The sequence below is a fragment of the Somniosus microcephalus genome, unplaced genomic scaffold (assembly GCF_052327205.1).
Source record: "Somniosus microcephalus isolate GS21.2 unplaced genomic scaffold, FLI_Smic_1.0 unresolved_chr2, whole genome shotgun sequence".
Classification (NCBI taxonomy): domain Eukaryota; kingdom Metazoa; phylum Chordata; class Chondrichthyes; order Squaliformes; family Somniosidae; genus Somniosus; species Somniosus microcephalus.
In genome coordinates, this window is record NW_028225180.1 from 5,782,261 (window position 1) to 5,800,432 (window position 18,172).

Consider the following 18,172-nt stretch of genomic DNA (forward strand, 5'->3'; position numbering starts at 1 on the left):
TGTCTCTTAGCCAATGTCAGAACCGCACTGTTACTGTCCCTTTGGTGCTAACAAGTTTATTCAAAGGCACTTTGTAAAATGTGTTTTAAAATTCCATATAAACAACGTCAACCACATTATGCTCATCAGCTCTCTCCATTACTTAATCAAAGAACTCAATCAAAATTATCGGGAATAAGACCTCTAGAAGATTCCCCACCACTGACCTTTGCCTGACTGGCCTGTAGTTGCAGGGTTTACCGCTCTCTCCTTTCTTAACAGTAGCAATTTTTGCAACCCTACAAGCCTCTGGCCGCACTCCCATATCCAATGAGGACTGAAAGGTTCCGGCCAGATCTTGCTCAATTTCACCATTCCTTCCCTCAGCAACCCTCATATATCCTAGCCAGACAGAAGAAATGTTCTACTTTACTGTGTTACAAAACGTGCAGGATTGAAAGGGGTTAACTGAAGTTGTTTGTTCAGTGACTGTAATTCATATCAGTCTCCAGGGGTTAACTGAAGCTGTTTGTTCAGTGACTGTATTTAATGTCATTCTCCATGACCCTTAATTGCATCAGAGCAGGGTTCCCCTCTTTTATTAATAAGGGACTCCTTTCATTTTGTTATCCCATAGTGTCAGTGAGAGCATCACCTCTGGCACTAACAGGGATCAGTGTGCTGCTCAACAGAGAGTGAGTCGGTATCTGAGAACAGTCGATTGGAATGTTACAACAATGGGCAAGAGTTTCTCCTGGGCGTTTGACTTTCTTTCTACATATTATGATTATCTATCATTAGCAAATAAGATCTATTACGGGCTTATGACAATTGAATGCATTTACTATCCACTCCTTGCTGTTGTTGGTGTACCTGGTAAGTCTCTCTATCCTGTTTTATTTGTCTAAACCTTGATTAACTGCATTACTGTTCTTGCCTTGTACTCTCCCCTCCTTGCTGCGAATATTGTTCCTGGTAAGTCTCTGTATCCAGCTATTAACTTTGCCTACTTTATTACAATTCTCATAAGTTACTCTCTCGTCCTTGCTGCTGTTGTTGTTCCTGTTACTTCTCCACATCCATCAATTAGATAGGTACACCACGTCTCTCTGTATTGCTGTGTTTGTCATTTAAATTTGGGAAGACTAAAGCCATTGTCTTCGGTCCTTGTCACAAACTCCCTTTTTTATCTGCCAGTTCATTTCTCCTTCCAGAACAATGCCTGAAGATGAACCAGACTGTTCGAAACGTTGGCATTCTCATTGACCTGAGCTGAGTTCCGACCTCATATTCTCTGAAACATCAGTCCTGCCTACTACAAGCTCCATAATATCGACAGTCTCAGTCCCTCCTCAGCCTATCTGCTGCATAAATCCTCACCCGTGCCTTGGTTAAATTCCAACATGGCTATTCCAATACTCTCCTGGCTGGCCTCCCAGTTACAAGCCTCCATAAGCAAGAGCTCATCCACAACTCTGCAGCCCACATCCTACCATGTCCCGTTCACCATCACCCTTTTGCTCGCTGAGCAGCATTTGCTCCCGATCGGGAAATGCCTCGTTCTGAATATTCACAACCATCAGATCAATTCCCACCATGGCCTCACCCCTCCAATTTGTCCCATTCCCCAGTTCTTTTTCTATAGTCCTCCAAATTGTTACCTCTCAAGTATTTATCCTATTCCCCTTTTAAATTAATTTCTTCACATCTGTACCTCTCCCAGTCATTCTGTCTTTTTTTTCTTTCTCTCTGTCACTCACTCTCCCTATTCTATCTATCTGTCTCGTGCTCATACAAAGATCGAATGGTACAGCACAGAAGGAGAACATTCGGCCAAACATTTCCATGCCATCTCTTTCAATGAGCTGTATTATCAGTCCTACTCTTTAGCCAGAGCCCTGTAAAAAATGTTCCTCTTCGCTAATTATTCAATTCGCTTTCGAAAGTTACTATTGAATCTACTTCCACCACGTTCTCAGACAGTGCATTTCAGATCGCAACAATTCACTGTGTAAAGTAAGTTCTCCTCATCTCTACTCTGGGTCTTTTGCCTACTACCTTAAATCTGTAACCTCTGGTTACCCACCATTCTGCCACTGGAATAAAATAGATTTATGTAATCTTTCAAATCCAATCAAAATTTAGGTTATCTATATTAAATCTCCCCTTATGTAGAAGGACAAAGATAGATCAGGTGTAAAAGTTTTCAATTGTGGAAAGACCAATTCTAAGAAGCTGAGATGTCATTTAGCAAAAGTGAACTGGAAAAATATACTTGAAGGTAAATCAGTGTCAGAGCAATGGGAGGCATTCAAGGAGGAGATAGTAAGGGTTCACTGCCAATATGTTCCCACAAAGAAAATAGGAAAGGAAAGACTTGCATTTATATAATGCCTTTCACGACCACCGGACGTCTCAAATCGCGTTACAGCCAATGAAGTACATTTGACGTGGAGTCACTGTTGCAATGTGGGAAATGCGGCAGCCAATTTGCACACAGCAAGGTCCAACAAACACCAATGAGATAATGACCAGATTATCTGATTTTTTACGGTGATTGAGGGTAAATTATTGGCCAGGACACCGGGGCTAACTCCCCTGCTCTTCTTCGATATAGTGCCATGGGGTATTTTACATCCACCTGAGAATGCAGAAGTTGCCTTTGTATACCATCTCATCTGAAGGCCGGCACCTCAGACAGCGCACACTCAGCAATGTACTGGAGTGTCAGCCTAGATTTAAGTACTCAGGTCACTGGAGTGGCATTTGAACCCACAGCATTGTGACTCAGGGGTGAGTGTGCTACCCACTTAGCCACAGGTGACAAAAAGGATGGGACTGGACACTCAAATCTAGAGCCCACTGGATGTCAAGAAGCATACAGGGAAACATACGTGAAATAAGGGAATCCTTTGACAGAGACTGAGAGCTCACTTATACAGAAAGCCTTGAGGTGTATAGAAAGAGCAGGGGTTGCATACGATTACATAGGATACACGGTGCAGAGACAGGCCATTTGTCCAAATTAACTCAGCTGGAGATCAAGCTGCACTCGAGACTCCTCCCGTGTTCCTCGTCTAATTCTATCAATACAACACTCTATGTCCTTCTCCCTCATAAGTTTATCTAACCGCCCCTTAGCAGAATCCATACTATTCACTTCAACCTCTCCCTGTGGTAGCGAGTTCCATATTCTCCTCCCTCTCTGGGTAAATAAGTTAATTCTGAATTCCCTATTTGAATTCTTGGTGACTGTCATATATTGATGACTTCCAGTTTTGATCTTCCACAAAAGTGGAAACAATCTCTCTGTTTCTACTCTATCAAAACCTTTCATGATTTTAAAGACTTCATTTAGGTCACCACTCAGCCTTTTCTGTTCAAGAGAAAGGATACACAGGCTGTTCATCCTTTCATGATAGGTGTCCCCTCGCATTTCTTGTATCATCTTTGTAAATCTGCTCTGCACCCTCTCACGTGCCTCTATTTTATTTTAATTATTATAGCGACAAAAGTTGCACAGAGTAGTCCAAGTGTGGTCTAACCAAGTCCTTACCAAGGTTCGATAGAAGTTTAGCAGAACTTCCCTACTTTTCAATGCTATCCATCTACAAATAAACCCTAGTGCATGGTTTGCTTTTTGTATGAATTTGTTGAACTCTGTCGATAATTTTCAGTGATGTGTGTATTTGTGCTCCTAGGGCAGCATGGTGGCATAGTGGTTAGCACTGTTGCCTCACAGCGCCAGGGAACCGGGTTCAAATCCAGCCTCGGGTGACTGTCTGTGTGGAGTTTGCACATTCTCCCCGTGTTTGCGTGGGTTTCCTCCGGGTGCTCCGGTTTCCTCCCACAGTCCAAAGATGTGCGGGTTAGGTTGATTGGCCATGATTAAAATTGGCCCTTAGTGTTAGGGGGGATTACATACGTGGGGTTACGGGGTTATGGGGATAGGGCTTGGGTGGGATGGCTGTCGGTGTAGGGACCGGGTGCTAGGGTTTGGATGATCAGCCATGATCTCGTTGAATGGCAGAGCAGGCTCGAAGGGCCGAATGGCCTACTCCTGCTCCTATCTTCTATGTTTCTATGTTAGATCCCTTTGCTCCTCTACCCTTTTATAGATTTATATTTTCCAAGTAATATGTAACCTCGCTATTAGTCTTATCAAAATATAATACATCACATTTATCTGTGGTAAATTTAATTTGCTCATTCTATAACGATTCTGCAAGTTTTTAATGTGTTCTTGTAATTTGTTGCAGTGCTCCTCAGTATTGGCCATCCCCTCCAATTGGGTGTCGTCCACAAATTTAATAATTGTGTTTTTGATTCCAATGTCTAAATCGTTAATATAAATTTTGAACAACAGTGGTCCCAGCACTTATCCTTGTAGATCACCACTACCCACCTTCTGCCTCTCTGAATTGCTACGCTTTACCCCACTCTGTGTTTCAGTCTTGAATCCAGCTAGCTATCCATTCTGCTACTTGTCCCCTGATTCCGCATTCCCTGACCTAATTTATTAGACCCTTATGGGATAGTGTATCAAAAGCCTTGTGAAAATCTAGATGGATTACATCTACTGCGTTACCGTTGTCTACTCTCTCTGTTACCTCTTCAAGAAATTCAACTAGATTGGTTAAGCAAGACTTTTCCTTTTGAAATCCATGCTGAGTATTTCTAGATGTTCTTCTATTTTCTCCTTTAGTAGCGTTTCCATTATTGTTCCTACCACCGATTTAATCTGACTGGTCTATAGTTCCATGGACATGGTCTATCTCCCTTCATTGATAAAAGTGTTACGTTAGCTATCCGCCCGTCCTCTGGCACTACACCTTTTTCTAACGAATTATTAAATGTGTGTTGTGATGCCTCTGCTATCTTTTCCCTAGATTCTCTTAAAATGCGTGGATGTAATCCATCAACACCAGGAGTTTTATGCCCTTTGATTTTGATCAGTTTATTTAGTATATCTCTTCATTTTAATTTAATTACAGTTAACTCATTATTAACCTCATATTCCAATGTCGTCTCCACCTGTTCTACCTACCTGGTAAATACTGAAGCAAATGAATTATTTAAAATCACTGCCAATTCTATATTGCTGCCTGTGATATTATCCTCTCCATCGCTTACTGGCCCTATTCCAAACCTGACCTTCCTTTTTTATTGCTATACCTGTAAAATATTTTAATACTTTCTTTTATGTTCCTTGATAATTTAATTCCATAGTTCGTGGTTGCCTTCCTAATTGTTTTTTGAATTCTCCTCTAATCCCTTCATGTTCTACCTTATCATACTCTCCCCTGTTGTCCATGTACTTAATGTATGCCACATTCCATGTGTTCAATTTTTCCCTTCTGTCTTTATTCATTCACGGTGACTCTTGAGTGTTTATCTTGTTCTTGTTCATAAGCAGAATATATTTTTCTGGATTCTATTGAATACTCATTTAAATGTTTCCCATTGCTGTTCTAAGTCACTGTTTGCCAATGTTCTCCTTTTAATTTCCAAGTGCTAATCTCAGCCCCTCAAAATCAGCCGTTGTCTAACCTATTACCTTGCACTTTGTCATCATTATGTCCTTCTCAATTATTATCTTAAAGCATATTATATTATGGTCAATATTGCCTCGATGTTCCGCTTATCTGTTCTGGCACATTCTCCATTACTACATCCAATAGTGACACATCACTTGTTGGGCTTTTTAAATGTTGTTTTCGAAAGGAATCTTGTACACATTGTAGGAACTCCATGCCCTTATCCCCTTTACCTGCCTCAATTGTCCAAATAATATCTTGGTATTTGAAATACCCCATGATTATTATTCTAGGTTTTTTACTAATTTCCCTAATCTGTCTGCATATGTATTCCTCCAACTCTCTTCCACTATTAGGTGGACTGTTGACTACACTATTAATGTGACTGATCCTTTCCTGTCTTCCATCTCTATCCACATGAATTCTATTTATGTCTTGCTGAGAGCTGCATCACTTTTTTCTACTGACATTATGATATTTCTAATAAGTAGAGCTACACCACCTCCACTTACTCCCTCTCTCTATAATTTCTGAATAACTTATACACTGCAATGCTTACTTTCCAGTCATGATTTTTCAGTAGCCATGTCTCAATGAAAGCAAAGAGAGGGAATGAAAATATATTAACAAGTTGAAACAAGGAAAATCCAAAGATCTTTTATAAATACATAACAAGCAAGATGATAACTAAGGAAAGAGTATGGCCTTTTGGAGACCAAAAACGTAACCTGTGTGTGGAGGCAGAAGACATGGGTAAAAAATTAAAAGCCCATGGGATCCAAGGAAAGTGGCAAGTTGGATCCAATATTGGCTCTGTGGCAGGATGCAAAGGGTAATGGTCGACGGGTAGTTGTATGACTGGAAGGATGTTTCCAGTGGGGATCTACAGGGCTCAGAACCAGGTCCCTTGCTTTTTGTGGTATACGTCAATGATATGGACCTCCATGTAGGGGGCATGATTAAAGAGTTTGCAGATGATTCAAAAATTGGTCACAAGAATATAAGAAATAGGAGCAGGAGTTGGCCAATCGGCCCCTCGAGCCTGCTCCACCATTCAATAAGATCATGGCTGATCTGATCCTAACCTCAAATCTTCTATCACTCTCCATCCCAACCGAACCCATGTGATCTCCCGGGAGAGGTGAAAAACCAGATAAAAAACCCAATGGCCAATTTGGGAGAAAAAATCTGGGAAATTCCTCTCCGACCCATCTAGGCGATCGAAACTCGTCCAGGAGATCACTCTGTCCCTATATTTTCTACAGTACTTACCTTCTGCAAAGGCGATCTCCACCCCAGCCAGGAACAGGAATAAAACCATCTCCTGAAATCTAACACAGAATTAGAACACAAGAAGTAGGAGCAGAACCAGGCTACACGGCCCCTGGGCCCGCTCCACTACCCACAGGGCCATGACCACTCCGAACCTAGACTCATGTCCAATTTCCTGCCTGCTCCCCGTAACCCTTAATTCCCTTTACTTCGAGGAAACTATCTATTTCTGTTTTAAATATATTTAATGATGTAGCTTCCACAGCTTTCTGGAGCAGCAAATTCCACAAACCTACCACCCTCTGAGTGAAGAAGTTACTCCTCATCTCAGTTTTGAAAGAGCAGCCCCTTATTCTAAGATTATGCCCCCTAGTTCTAGTTTCACCCATCATTGGGAACATCCTCACCGCATCCACCCGATCAAGCACCTTCACAATCTTATATGTTTCACTTAGATTGCCTCTCATGCTTTTGAACTCCAATGAGTAGAGTCGCAATCTACTCAACCTCTCCTCATATAACCACCCCCTCATCCCCTGGATTAACCGAGTGAACCTTCTTTGTACTGACTCGAGAGCAAGTATGTCTTTTCTTAAGTATTATTCTGCCCTTGCAGCGCGTTCCTATGCAGAGCTAGACAGGTAGCTAATAACTTGATATCTTCCCATAAAAATCACAAGGCTTGACTTTTCTTGTAAACTTTACCGAAAGATTCTTATTGTGAAACTGAAATACAATACAGAAATGGAAGCACACATTAGTATTCAAGCACATAACTGATATGCATACACAAATTTAGGTACGCCTGAGCAACACAGTACATTTGGCATGCAACTTACCAAACATGTGGAAACACAGCTTACTGTGAATATACATTTAGCAAACTGGAAGGCATTCTCTTTAAATTAGCCCTGAACATAGTGCATCAAAATACAGCTACAAGTTAACCAGCTGGACAGAGAGCGAGCACTTCATGGCTAGCTGTGTAAGTTTGCTTACAAAGAAAAGTTACAAACTAAACATTTTCTGCAAAATATAGTGTACACTAATCATCTATAACATTCTCAAGTACTTACAGACAAATGGTGTCCAAGGCTGGACCGTGACAACAATATAACTTCCCAGACCCTGTGTGGCTGCAGGTCTGTGATATACAGTAGTTTACTTTACTGCACTTTACTGTGCTTTACTGCAGTTTACTGCGCTTTACTGCACTTTACTGCGCTTTACGGCACATGCCAGGTACCAAATATCCACTAGGTGGCGGCACACAATGGAAACCGACCCAAATTACTCAAACCACTGAATTAACTGGAAAACTAACATTAATTCCTAAAGGAAGGCACCACACTCCCCGCTTGGTACCACTACAGATACAAAATAAAACCTAAAGAAAACGTCCTTTGGCTTCAAACATACTCAGAATCCTTTCGCTAGGTTTCTTCAGAAAGGAGGACTACGATCTCGGAGACTGGCCTCAGAAACACTTTGACAGTACCCTCGTTGACAATCTTCACCTCCACCTTCCGGCCTTCTTGTCCCTGCTCGGCAGAGTTTTGACAACCAGTCCCACTGGCCATTCATTTCTGTGTGCTTGGCTGTCTTTCAGCAAGACAACATCTCCCACTTTGACATTTGGCTTGTCTTCTGTCCATTTCCTACGGCTCTGTAGGGTGGACAAATACTCTCCTCTCCATCTCTTCCAAAAAGTGTCTGTAAGACACTGGACTTGCTTCCACTGCTTCCCGTGCAGCTCAGCCATGTCGAAGTTTCCAGAGGGGGCTGAAATAGCACTCACCTTTGGAGTCAGGAGCATCGCTGGGGTGAGGACTGCAGGCATGTCTGGGTCAGTGGACACCGGCACCAGGGGTCTTGCATTCATGATCGCCATGACTTCAGCCATGAGAGTGCTCAAGACGTCGTGTGTGAGACGAGTAGATCCCGTCCGAAGCAGCATAGCATCCAGAATACGCCTGGCAACACCGATGAGCCTCTCCCATGAACCACCCATGTGGGATGAATGCGGTGGGTTAAACACCCACGTGCATCCTTTCTTTTGGAGTTAGCTTCTTACTGCTGCATTGTCCGTGTGGATGTCCAACTCCTTACAGGCACCCACGAAGTTAGTCCCTCTGTTGGAGCGGAGAAGTTTGGCTGGACCACGTATTGAGAAAAACCTCCTCAGGGCATTGATGGTTAGGAAAGCTTTGTCGTCCATGGATAGTGCTGGCTTGTCATCATCCTTGGACCTTTCAAACACTGAGCATCCTAGGCTGTCTGTGCTCACAGTGAGGCCTGCCTCTTCCTCACAGGCAGAGGCGGTTGACCAATGATGCTGCGTCGTGCCATCGTAGCCTTCCTTTACCTTAATCTTGTTTGGGCATGGCTCAGACAGGATGTGCGACCGTTGTGCAACATGTTTGCTTTATAGACGTTGACATCCGCTGGTTTGTTGGCTGTTCCCAGGCAAACTCCACCCACGAGGGCCCATCCCAGGTCAAGCCGCTGCGCAAGAGGAGCATTGTGCGGCCCGTTGATTTTCTCACGCAGCTTGTGCACCCTTTAGAAGTCTCTTCTCAAGAGCAGGAGGATTGGAGCGTCCGGGTCCACAGCTGGAATCTTGTTGGCAACTGACTGTAGGTGGGGCTGATGGCGTGCGACCTCTGGGGAGGGAATTTCTGTCCTATCATCTGGCATCATGTCACACTTAATTAAGGTGGGGAGGGGAAGCTGTAGTTTCCCATCCATGGACTCGATCATGAAGTTGCCGACTCTCCTACCCGTAGTCTCTGTTGTCCCTGAACAGGCTTTTAGCATGTATGGAGCTGCGCTGGCCTTGACTTCAAAGAGACTGAAGAATTCTGTCTTCGCTAGAGACTTGTTACTTTGCTCATCAAGCACTGCATACATCTTGATTGCTTTCTCCTTTCTCCCTGCAGGATATGCTTTAACCAAGCAGAATTTGGAGCATGAGCGTGGGCTGCTTGCATTTTCACAAACCTCTGTACACTTGGAGGTGACTGAAGAAGATGTGCTTTCGCTTTGCTCTCCGCTCTCCTCTTTATCAACCGCAGCACTCTCAGTGTTCGAAGGAGGAGGAGCTGGATGCAGTGCTGTGCTGTGTTTTTCACTGTTGCACTCAAAGCACTTGATTGTCGCCTTGCAGTCTTTTGCCATGTGCATAGTCGACCCACAACACCTGAAGCAGATGCAATTCTCTTTCAGGTATGATTTGCGCTCATCAATAGGCTTGCCTCTAAAGCTTCGACACTTTTTGAGTGGGTGGGGCTTCTTGTGTATTGGACAATAACGATCTGGGTCATGCACTTTATTCCCAGCAGAACTGGATTGGTTGACTGATGGTTCGGCTGGAACATTTGTTTTGTGCACGCTCACAGAGGCTTTGTTGCTGTACTTTGTGCGTTTCTCTGTTCTCGAAGGAGCGTAAATGTTGGAGGTGGAGAAAGTGAAACTTGGATCTTTCCTCACCTTTGCCTGTTGTTGGACGAACCTGGAGAAGAGAGAGAAGGGGGGAAATGCCACCCCGTATTCTTCCTTGAATTTGGATCCCTTAGCTATCCATTTCTCTTGAAGGTTGTAGGGGAGCTTTTCGACTATTGGGTTTACCCCACGAGCTGTTTCCAAATACGAGAGGCGTGTCAGGTAACCGCCTCCCTTAGCATACTCCAGTTCGAGGAGGATGTCACCCAGTTTTCGAAGATCGACATTATCTTTGTTGGTTAGCTTCGGAAAGTCCTCAATCTTCTTAAGCAGTGCGTGTTCAATGACTGCTGGTGTCCCATAACCGTCTTCGAGATGTTGCCAAACCAGGTTGAGGCCTGCTGTGGGATTGTGGACGTGTGCTGAGCAAATTCTCTTTGCCTGTTCTGACGACTCAGCTCCGAGCCACTTTGTCATCAAATCTATTTCTTCTCTGGGTGACAGATTCAAGTCCTTGGTGGTACTCAGGAAGGACGCTTTCCATGACCAATAATTTACAGGATGGTCATGAAATTCTAGAAGACCTGAACTTAACAATTCTCGGCGGATGAGGTGCCTAGCGAGGTCTTGTGCACCTTATGGATCGGCTGAGGACTGCTTGGCTGGATAGGCCATGTGCTGTGGAGGTCTCTGCAGGTAATTCTTACTTGTTTCTTCTTTTTAAGCTCAGTGCCTCCGAAAGCAGGCTGTGTGTTACTGTGGTGAGTAGCTGGTTCTGCGTCGAGCTACCTGGATGTTTCCTTGAAGGACAATTTGGAGTGTTGTTGGACATACTCACTTGTACGTTGCACTGGACTGAGGGGCTTTTCTGGAACATATGGTTCATGGCTGTGCTCCCCGCCTTCATTCTCCTCACCTTCTTCATAAGCTGCAGCTTCAACTTCAGCGGCAGCAGCAGCTCTCTGGCTTTGGAGAATGTGGAGACTGGCGTCGAGGTCAGCTCTCTGCTTTGTCACACTAGCGTCGAGGTCAGCTCTCTGCTTCATCACTCTAGCTTCTTTTTCAGCGAAGGACAATTGAGCCTGGGCAGCTTCTGCCTTGGCATGTGCTTTGGCGACTGCAGAAGCTGTCGATGACGACGGTCTGCTGGACCGCCGAGATGACCTGGAGGATTCTTTAGAGGACTGTGACTTGGCATCATTTGCTCGAGGATGCTCATGCTACTCGGTTGGCTGGACGACGTCCTCTATGGTATATTGTCTTCCTGAGCGTAGACTCATGGTAGCTGAGTGGTATCTTCTTGTGCTTGAGCCCGCTGTGCTGTTGTCTTTTCACTATTCTGCCCTTGCAGCACTTTCCTATGCAGAGCTAGACAGGTAGCTAACAACTTGATATCTTCCCATAAAAATCATAAGGCTTGACTTTTCTTGTAAACTTTACTGAAAGATTCTTATTGCGAAAAGACAAATAGTGTCCAAGGCTGGAGCGTGACAACAATATAACTTCCCAGACCATGTGTGGCTGCAGGTCTGTGATATACAGTAGTTTACTTTACTGCACTTTATTGTGCATTACTGCACTTTACTGCTCTTTACTGCACTTTACTGCGCTTTACTGCACTTGCTAGGTACTAAATATCCACTAGGTAGCAGCACACAATGGAAACCGACCCAAATTACTCAAACCCCTGAATTAACTGGAAAACTAACATAAATTCCTAAAGGAAGGCAGTACAAGTATGAAAACCAAAACTGTATGCAATATTCCAGGTGCGGTCTCACAAATACATTGTACAACTGCAGCAATACCTCCCTGTTTTTATATTCTATCCCCCTAGCAATAAAAGCCAACATTCCATCGGCCTTCTTGATCTCTTGCTGCACCTGCATACTAACTTATTGAGTTTCGCGCACCAGGACCCCCAGATCCCTTTGTACTACGGTATTTTGCAGTTTCTTGCCATTAAGATAATAACTTGCTCTATGATTTTTCCTGCCAAAATGCATAACTTCGCACTTTCCAGTATTGTATTCCATCTGCCAAATCTCTGCCCACTTACTTAGCCTGTCTATGTCACTTTGCAGGTTTTTTATGTCCTCCTCACTCACTACTTTCCCTCCTATCTTTGTATCATCTGCAAACTTTGATATATTACACTCGGTCCCCTCCTCCAAATCGTTAATATAGATTGTAAAGAGTTGGGGACCCAGCACTGAACCCTGCGGAAAACCACTAGTTACTGATTGCCAGTCTGAGAATGAATCAATTATTCCAACTCTCTGCTTTCTGTTAGAGAGCCAATCCTCCACCCACGCCAGATTATTACACCCAATCCCTTGATTTTTTATCTTGCGCAATAATCTTTTGTGTGGCACCTTGTCAAATGCCTTTTGGAAGTCTAAATAAACTACGTCCACTGGTTCTCCTTAATCCACCCTGTATGTTACTTCCTCAAGGTACTCAAGCAAATTTGTCAAACATGACTTCCCCTTCATGAAACCATGCTGAGTTTGTCCTATTAAATTATGTTTATCCAAATGTCCCGTTACTGTCTCCTTAATAATGGAATCTAACATTTTAACAACAACAGATGTTAGGCTAACAGGTCTATAGTTTCCAGCCTTCTGCCTACTACCCTTTTAAATAACGGTGTTATATTAGCAGTTTTCCAATCTGCCGGGATCTTTGCTGAGTCCAGGGAGTTTTGGAAAATTATTACCAATGCATCCACAATCCCTACCGCCACTCCCCTCAAGACCCAAGGATGTAAGCCATCAGGCCCAGGGGATTTATCTGGCTTGAGTCCCATTATTTTACCAATACCACTTCCTTAGTGAGTTTAATCGTATTTAGCTCCTCCCGCCCTAGAGCCCCCTGTTTGTCCAGTGTTGGGATATTCTTAGTATCCTCTACCATAAAGACTGATACAAAATATTTGTTCAGCGTTTTTGCCATCTCTATGTTTCCCAGCTTTAATTTCCCGGTCTCATCCTCTAAGGGACCAACATTTACTTTAGCCACCCTTTTACTTTTTATATAACTATAGAAACTTTTGCTTTTTTAAAAAATATTTTTTGCTAATTTACTTTCATAATCTATCTTCCCTTTCTTAATCAATCTTTTAGTTATTTTTTGCTGTCTTTTAAAGACTTCCCAATCTTCTATCCTCCCGCTAGATTTGGCTACATTATATGCACTTGTTTAATCAGATACTATCCTTAAATACTTTACTTAGCCACGGATGGCTATCATTTCATTTGCACCCTTTTTTCCTCAGTGGAATATATTTATTTTGGAAGTTGTAAAATAACTCCTTAAATGTACACCACTGATCAGGTACCGTCTTACCCTTTAATCTATTTTCCCAGTCCACTCTAATCAATTCCGCTCTCATACATTCATAGTCTCCTTTATTCAAGCTCAGCACGCTTGTTTGAGATCCAACCTTCTCACCCTCTACTTGAACATGGAAGTCAGCCATGTTATGGTCACTCTTTCCAAGGGGAACCTTTACTACGACATTTTTAATTAATCCTGTCTCATTACACAGAACCAATTCTAAGGTTGCTTGCCCCCTGGTTGGTTCAGTTACATACTGCTCAAGAGACCCATCCCTAATACACTCAATGAACTCATTCTCAAGGCTGCTCTGCCCAATTTGATTTGACCAGTTAATATGAGAGGTAAAATCCACCACAACTTTAGCTGTTCCCTTATTACAAGCCTCAACTTTTTCCTGATTAATACTCCGTCCAACAGATTTGCAAATGTTCAGATGCCTACAGAGTACGCCCACTAGTGTTTTCTCCCCTTATTATTCCTTATCTCCAACTAAAATGTTTCACTACCCTGCTCCTTTGACCCAATATCATTTCTCTGTATTATAGTGATTCCTTCCTTTATTAACATAGCCACCCCACCTCCTCTCCCTTCCTGCCTGTCCTTCCTGATTGTTTAATAACCTGGTATGTTTAATTCCCAGTCATGGTCACCCTGCAGCCATGTTTCTGTAATGGCCACAAGATCATACCCGTATGTAGTTTTTGTGCCATTAACATATTCATTTTGTTACGAATGCTACGTGCATTCAGATGAAGATCTTTCAAATATGTTTTGTGACACTTAGTTCCTGTTTTTTCCCCATTACTACTTTACCTTTTGCTCCATACGTTCTGTCCCTTCCTGACACGTTCTGTTTTTTAATATCCCCACTGTTACCTAAGTATATGACCTTCTCCGTTGTCATTTCTGTTATTTGCTCTCTAGAAACCTCCCCCCCACTAACTAGTTTAAAGCCTTCTCTGCAGCCCTAGTTATATGATTCGCCAGGGCTCTAGTCCCAGTGCTGGCCAAGTGGAGTCTGTCCCAATGGAACAGCTCCCTGCTGTCCCAGTGCTGGTGACAGTGTCCCAAGAATCAAAACCCATTTCTCCCACACCAGCCTTTGAGGCACGCATTTAACTCTTTAATTTTATTTATCCTAGCCAAATTCGCTCGTGGCTCAGGTAATAATCCAGAGATTATTACCCTTCAGGTTCTGTTTTTTAATTTGACCCCTAGCTGCTCATACTCCTTTAACTGAACCTTCTTCCTTGTCCTGTCTACGTCGTTTGTACAAACATGGACCACGACAACTGGATCCTCCCCCTCCCACTCCTAGTTTCTTTCCAGCCCAGAAGAGATGTCCTTAACCCTGGCACCGGGCAGGCAACACACCCTTCGGGACTCCCGCTCTTGACTGCAGATAACCCTATCTATCCCCCTAATGATACTATCCCCTACCACTACAACATTTCTTTTTACTCCCTCCACTTGAATGGCCCCCTCTACCACGGTGCTGTGACCAGGTTGCTCATCCTCCCTGCAGTCCCCTCTCCCGCCCTCACAGGGAGTAAGAACCTCGATCCTGCTTGACAAGAGCAAGGGCTGTGGCTCCTTCAACACTACATCCTGGATCCCTGTACGTTCCTCACTTGTAGTCACACTGCCTTGTCACTGACCACGGACTACATCTGCAGTAATTAATTTCATAGATGTGACCACCTCCTGAAACATAGAGTCCAGGAACTTCTCCCCCTCCCTGATGTGTCGCAGTGTCTGAAGCTCGGTCTCAAGCTCTTTAACATGGTGCTTGATTTCCTCTAGCAGCAAACGATTATCGCAAATGTAATCACCGTGAGCCTCAATGGGGTCCACCAGCTCCCACATTTCGCAACAGTGACACATCACATGTTCACCCACATCTGTGTAATTAATTAAATTTCTTATTATTAGTTATGAAGACCCTCTGGCCCGATATAGATTATAATATTACGACACTATTTCATAGGACTTACCAACGTAAAGGTATAGAAGAGAAGGAAGAGGACCTACCAGCCAGCTGAACACCAACCTCCCTCTTGAATGCTGTCTGGGGGACCTGTTCGGTTGAATTGCTTCGCTGCTCCACGTCCTCAGTGTTGGATTAGCCTGAGAGAGGGAAGCAAAATAGAACAAAAAGCACCCCCTCACCTGAACTCTCAAACTTACCAAACTCTACTTACACTCAATGCGACCGCACTCAGCGCTACCGCACTAAGCCCGCCCCTTTTTATACGTGGATTCTACTTCCGGTTTAAACTCGCCAACAGCTCAATTTACTCTAAAAAATTAAACTTACTTCAAATAATTCACATTTTTACTCATTAAATTCAGTAAATGCACTTAAAAGACTTTTTCTGCCACTTACCAGAGTCTGCTTAAAATCAATGCGACTTGCACTCAGCCTGCAGCACTTAGCCGGCCCCTTTTTATACCCGGATTCTACTTCCAGTTTAAACCCCCCAACAGCTTAATTTACTCTAAAAAATTAAACTTACTTCAAATAATTCACTTTTTTACTCACTAAAATTCAGTAAATGTACTTAAAAGAATTTCTCTGCCACTTACCAAAGTCTGCTTAAACTCAATGCGACTTGCACTCAGCCAATATGGTGGATAGTGAGGAAGAAAGCTGTAAACTGCAGGAAGATATCAATGGACTGGTGAGGTGGGCAGAAAAGGGACAGATTAATTCAATCCGAAGAAGAGGCGAGGGCTAACAAGGCAAGGCAATAAAAAATAAATGGTAGGATAATGAGAATTGTGGAGGATCAGAGGGACCATGAAGTGCATGTCCACATATGCCTGAAAGTAGGAGGACAGGTAGATAAAGTGGTTAAAAAGGTATACAAGATATTCCCCTTTAATAGCCGAGGCATAGAATAAAAGAGCAGAGAGGTTATGCTAGAAGTGTATAAAACACTATTTAGACCACAGTTAGAATACTGCGTACATGTCTGGTCACGTTACAAGAAGATGTGAGTGAACTAGACGAGGTTTACGAGGATGTTGCCATGGCTGGACAAGTTTAGCTATGAGGAAAGATTGGACAGGCTGGGACTGCTTACTTTGGAACAGAGGCGGCTGAGGGCAGATTTAAGTAAGGTGCATAAAATTATAAGCGGACTAGATAGATTATATAGGAAACAGCTATTTCCCTTAGCAGGGAGGTCAATAACCAGGGGCATAGGTTTAACATAATCGCTAGAAGGATTCGGGGGGAGTTGTGAATTCCTTTTCCCCAGTGGGTGGTGGGAGCCTGGAACCCCCTGCCTGAAAGTGTGATAGAGGCAGAAGCACTCATCACATTATAAAGTACTTGGATGTGCACCTGAAATGCCACAACATGCAAGGTTACAGGCCAAGAGCTGGAAAGTGGGATTAGGCTGAATTGCTCTTTTATGTCTGGGACAGACACGATGTAACAAATGGCCTCCTTCTGTGCCATACACTTCTATGATTCAATAGTTCTATGTTTCTGAACCTTCGCTGGTGTAAAACGAACAATCCCAGCGTCTCCAGTCTCTGCACATAACGGTAGTCCCAGATCCCTCATACAGTTCTGGTAAATCACTAAACCTTCCCTAATCGTTGACATGCTTGCCAAAGTGCGGTGTCCACAATTGGACACAATGCTCCAGCTGGGGCCTAACCAGTGATTTAGAAAAGGTTAGCTTTCTTCTTGGATTTTGTTACACTGTTTGTAAAGCCAAGGACTCCGTATGCTTTATTAGGATGTTTTGCCACTTGTCCGGCCACCTTCAAAAATTTGTATACGTACTCCCCAGGTCTGGCTGATCGTGCACCCACTTCAAAATTGTACTGTTTAGTTTATATTGCCTCTGCTCATACCTCCTTTCAGAATGTATCACTTCACACTTCTCTGTGTTAAATTGTTTCTGCCATGTAACTGCCCATTTCACCGCTCTGTCTATATGACCCTGAACTCTGTTACTACCCTACTCAATGTTAATTAATATTTCCCAGTTCTTATCATCTGCAAACTTGCTGTATACCCAGGTCCATGGCATGGATATACAAGAAAAGAGCAATGGTCCCAATGCCGACCTCTGGGGTGCACTTCTTTATACTTCCCTCCAGTCTGAAAAACTATTGTTAACCACTACTCTCTGCTTTCTGTCTGTAGGCAATTTCCGAGCCATGTTCCCACTGCCCCTTTAATCCCATGGGCTTCAATTTTGCTATTATATGGTACTTTTTCAAACACCTTTTGAAAGGGTAGGGAAATTGGGAAAGTGTGTGCAGTATCAATCATAAAACCATAGAATTGGCGAGCCAAGTTGCTTTGAAAATTTGTTAAGTGGAGCATGACGTCTGCATGCATCATAAGTCGTGCCTGGTTTCAATCAATAAATTACAAATTCATTGATTTTATTCCCATTTTATTATTTATTAGTATTTGTTTTCAGGTTATGGGTGGCGTTGTCAAGGCCGGTAATACTTGCCCATCCCTGGTAGCCCATGATAAAGTGGTGGGCCTTCATCTTGATATGCTGCAGTCCGTAAGGTGAAGTTGCTCCCACAATATTCTTTTGGAAGGAATTTCAGGCTTTTTACCCAGT

General features: G+C 43.3%; 1 protein-coding gene across 1 annotated transcript in view; it reads left to right on the top strand.

The window, feature by feature from the left end:
• The first annotated feature begins 587 nt into the window (after nucleotides 1-587).
• LOC147092053 (putative G protein-coupled receptor 139) overlaps nucleotides 588-18,172 on the top strand; it is a 44,625-nt gene continuing 27,040 nt past the window's right edge. The window contains exon 1 of the mRNA XM_085975611.1: nucleotides 588-855. Coding sequence (XP_085831737.1) covers nucleotides 717-855 — 139 coding nt within the window. The 5' untranslated portion in view covers nucleotides 588-716. The remainder of the gene's footprint in view (nucleotides 856-18,172) is intronic.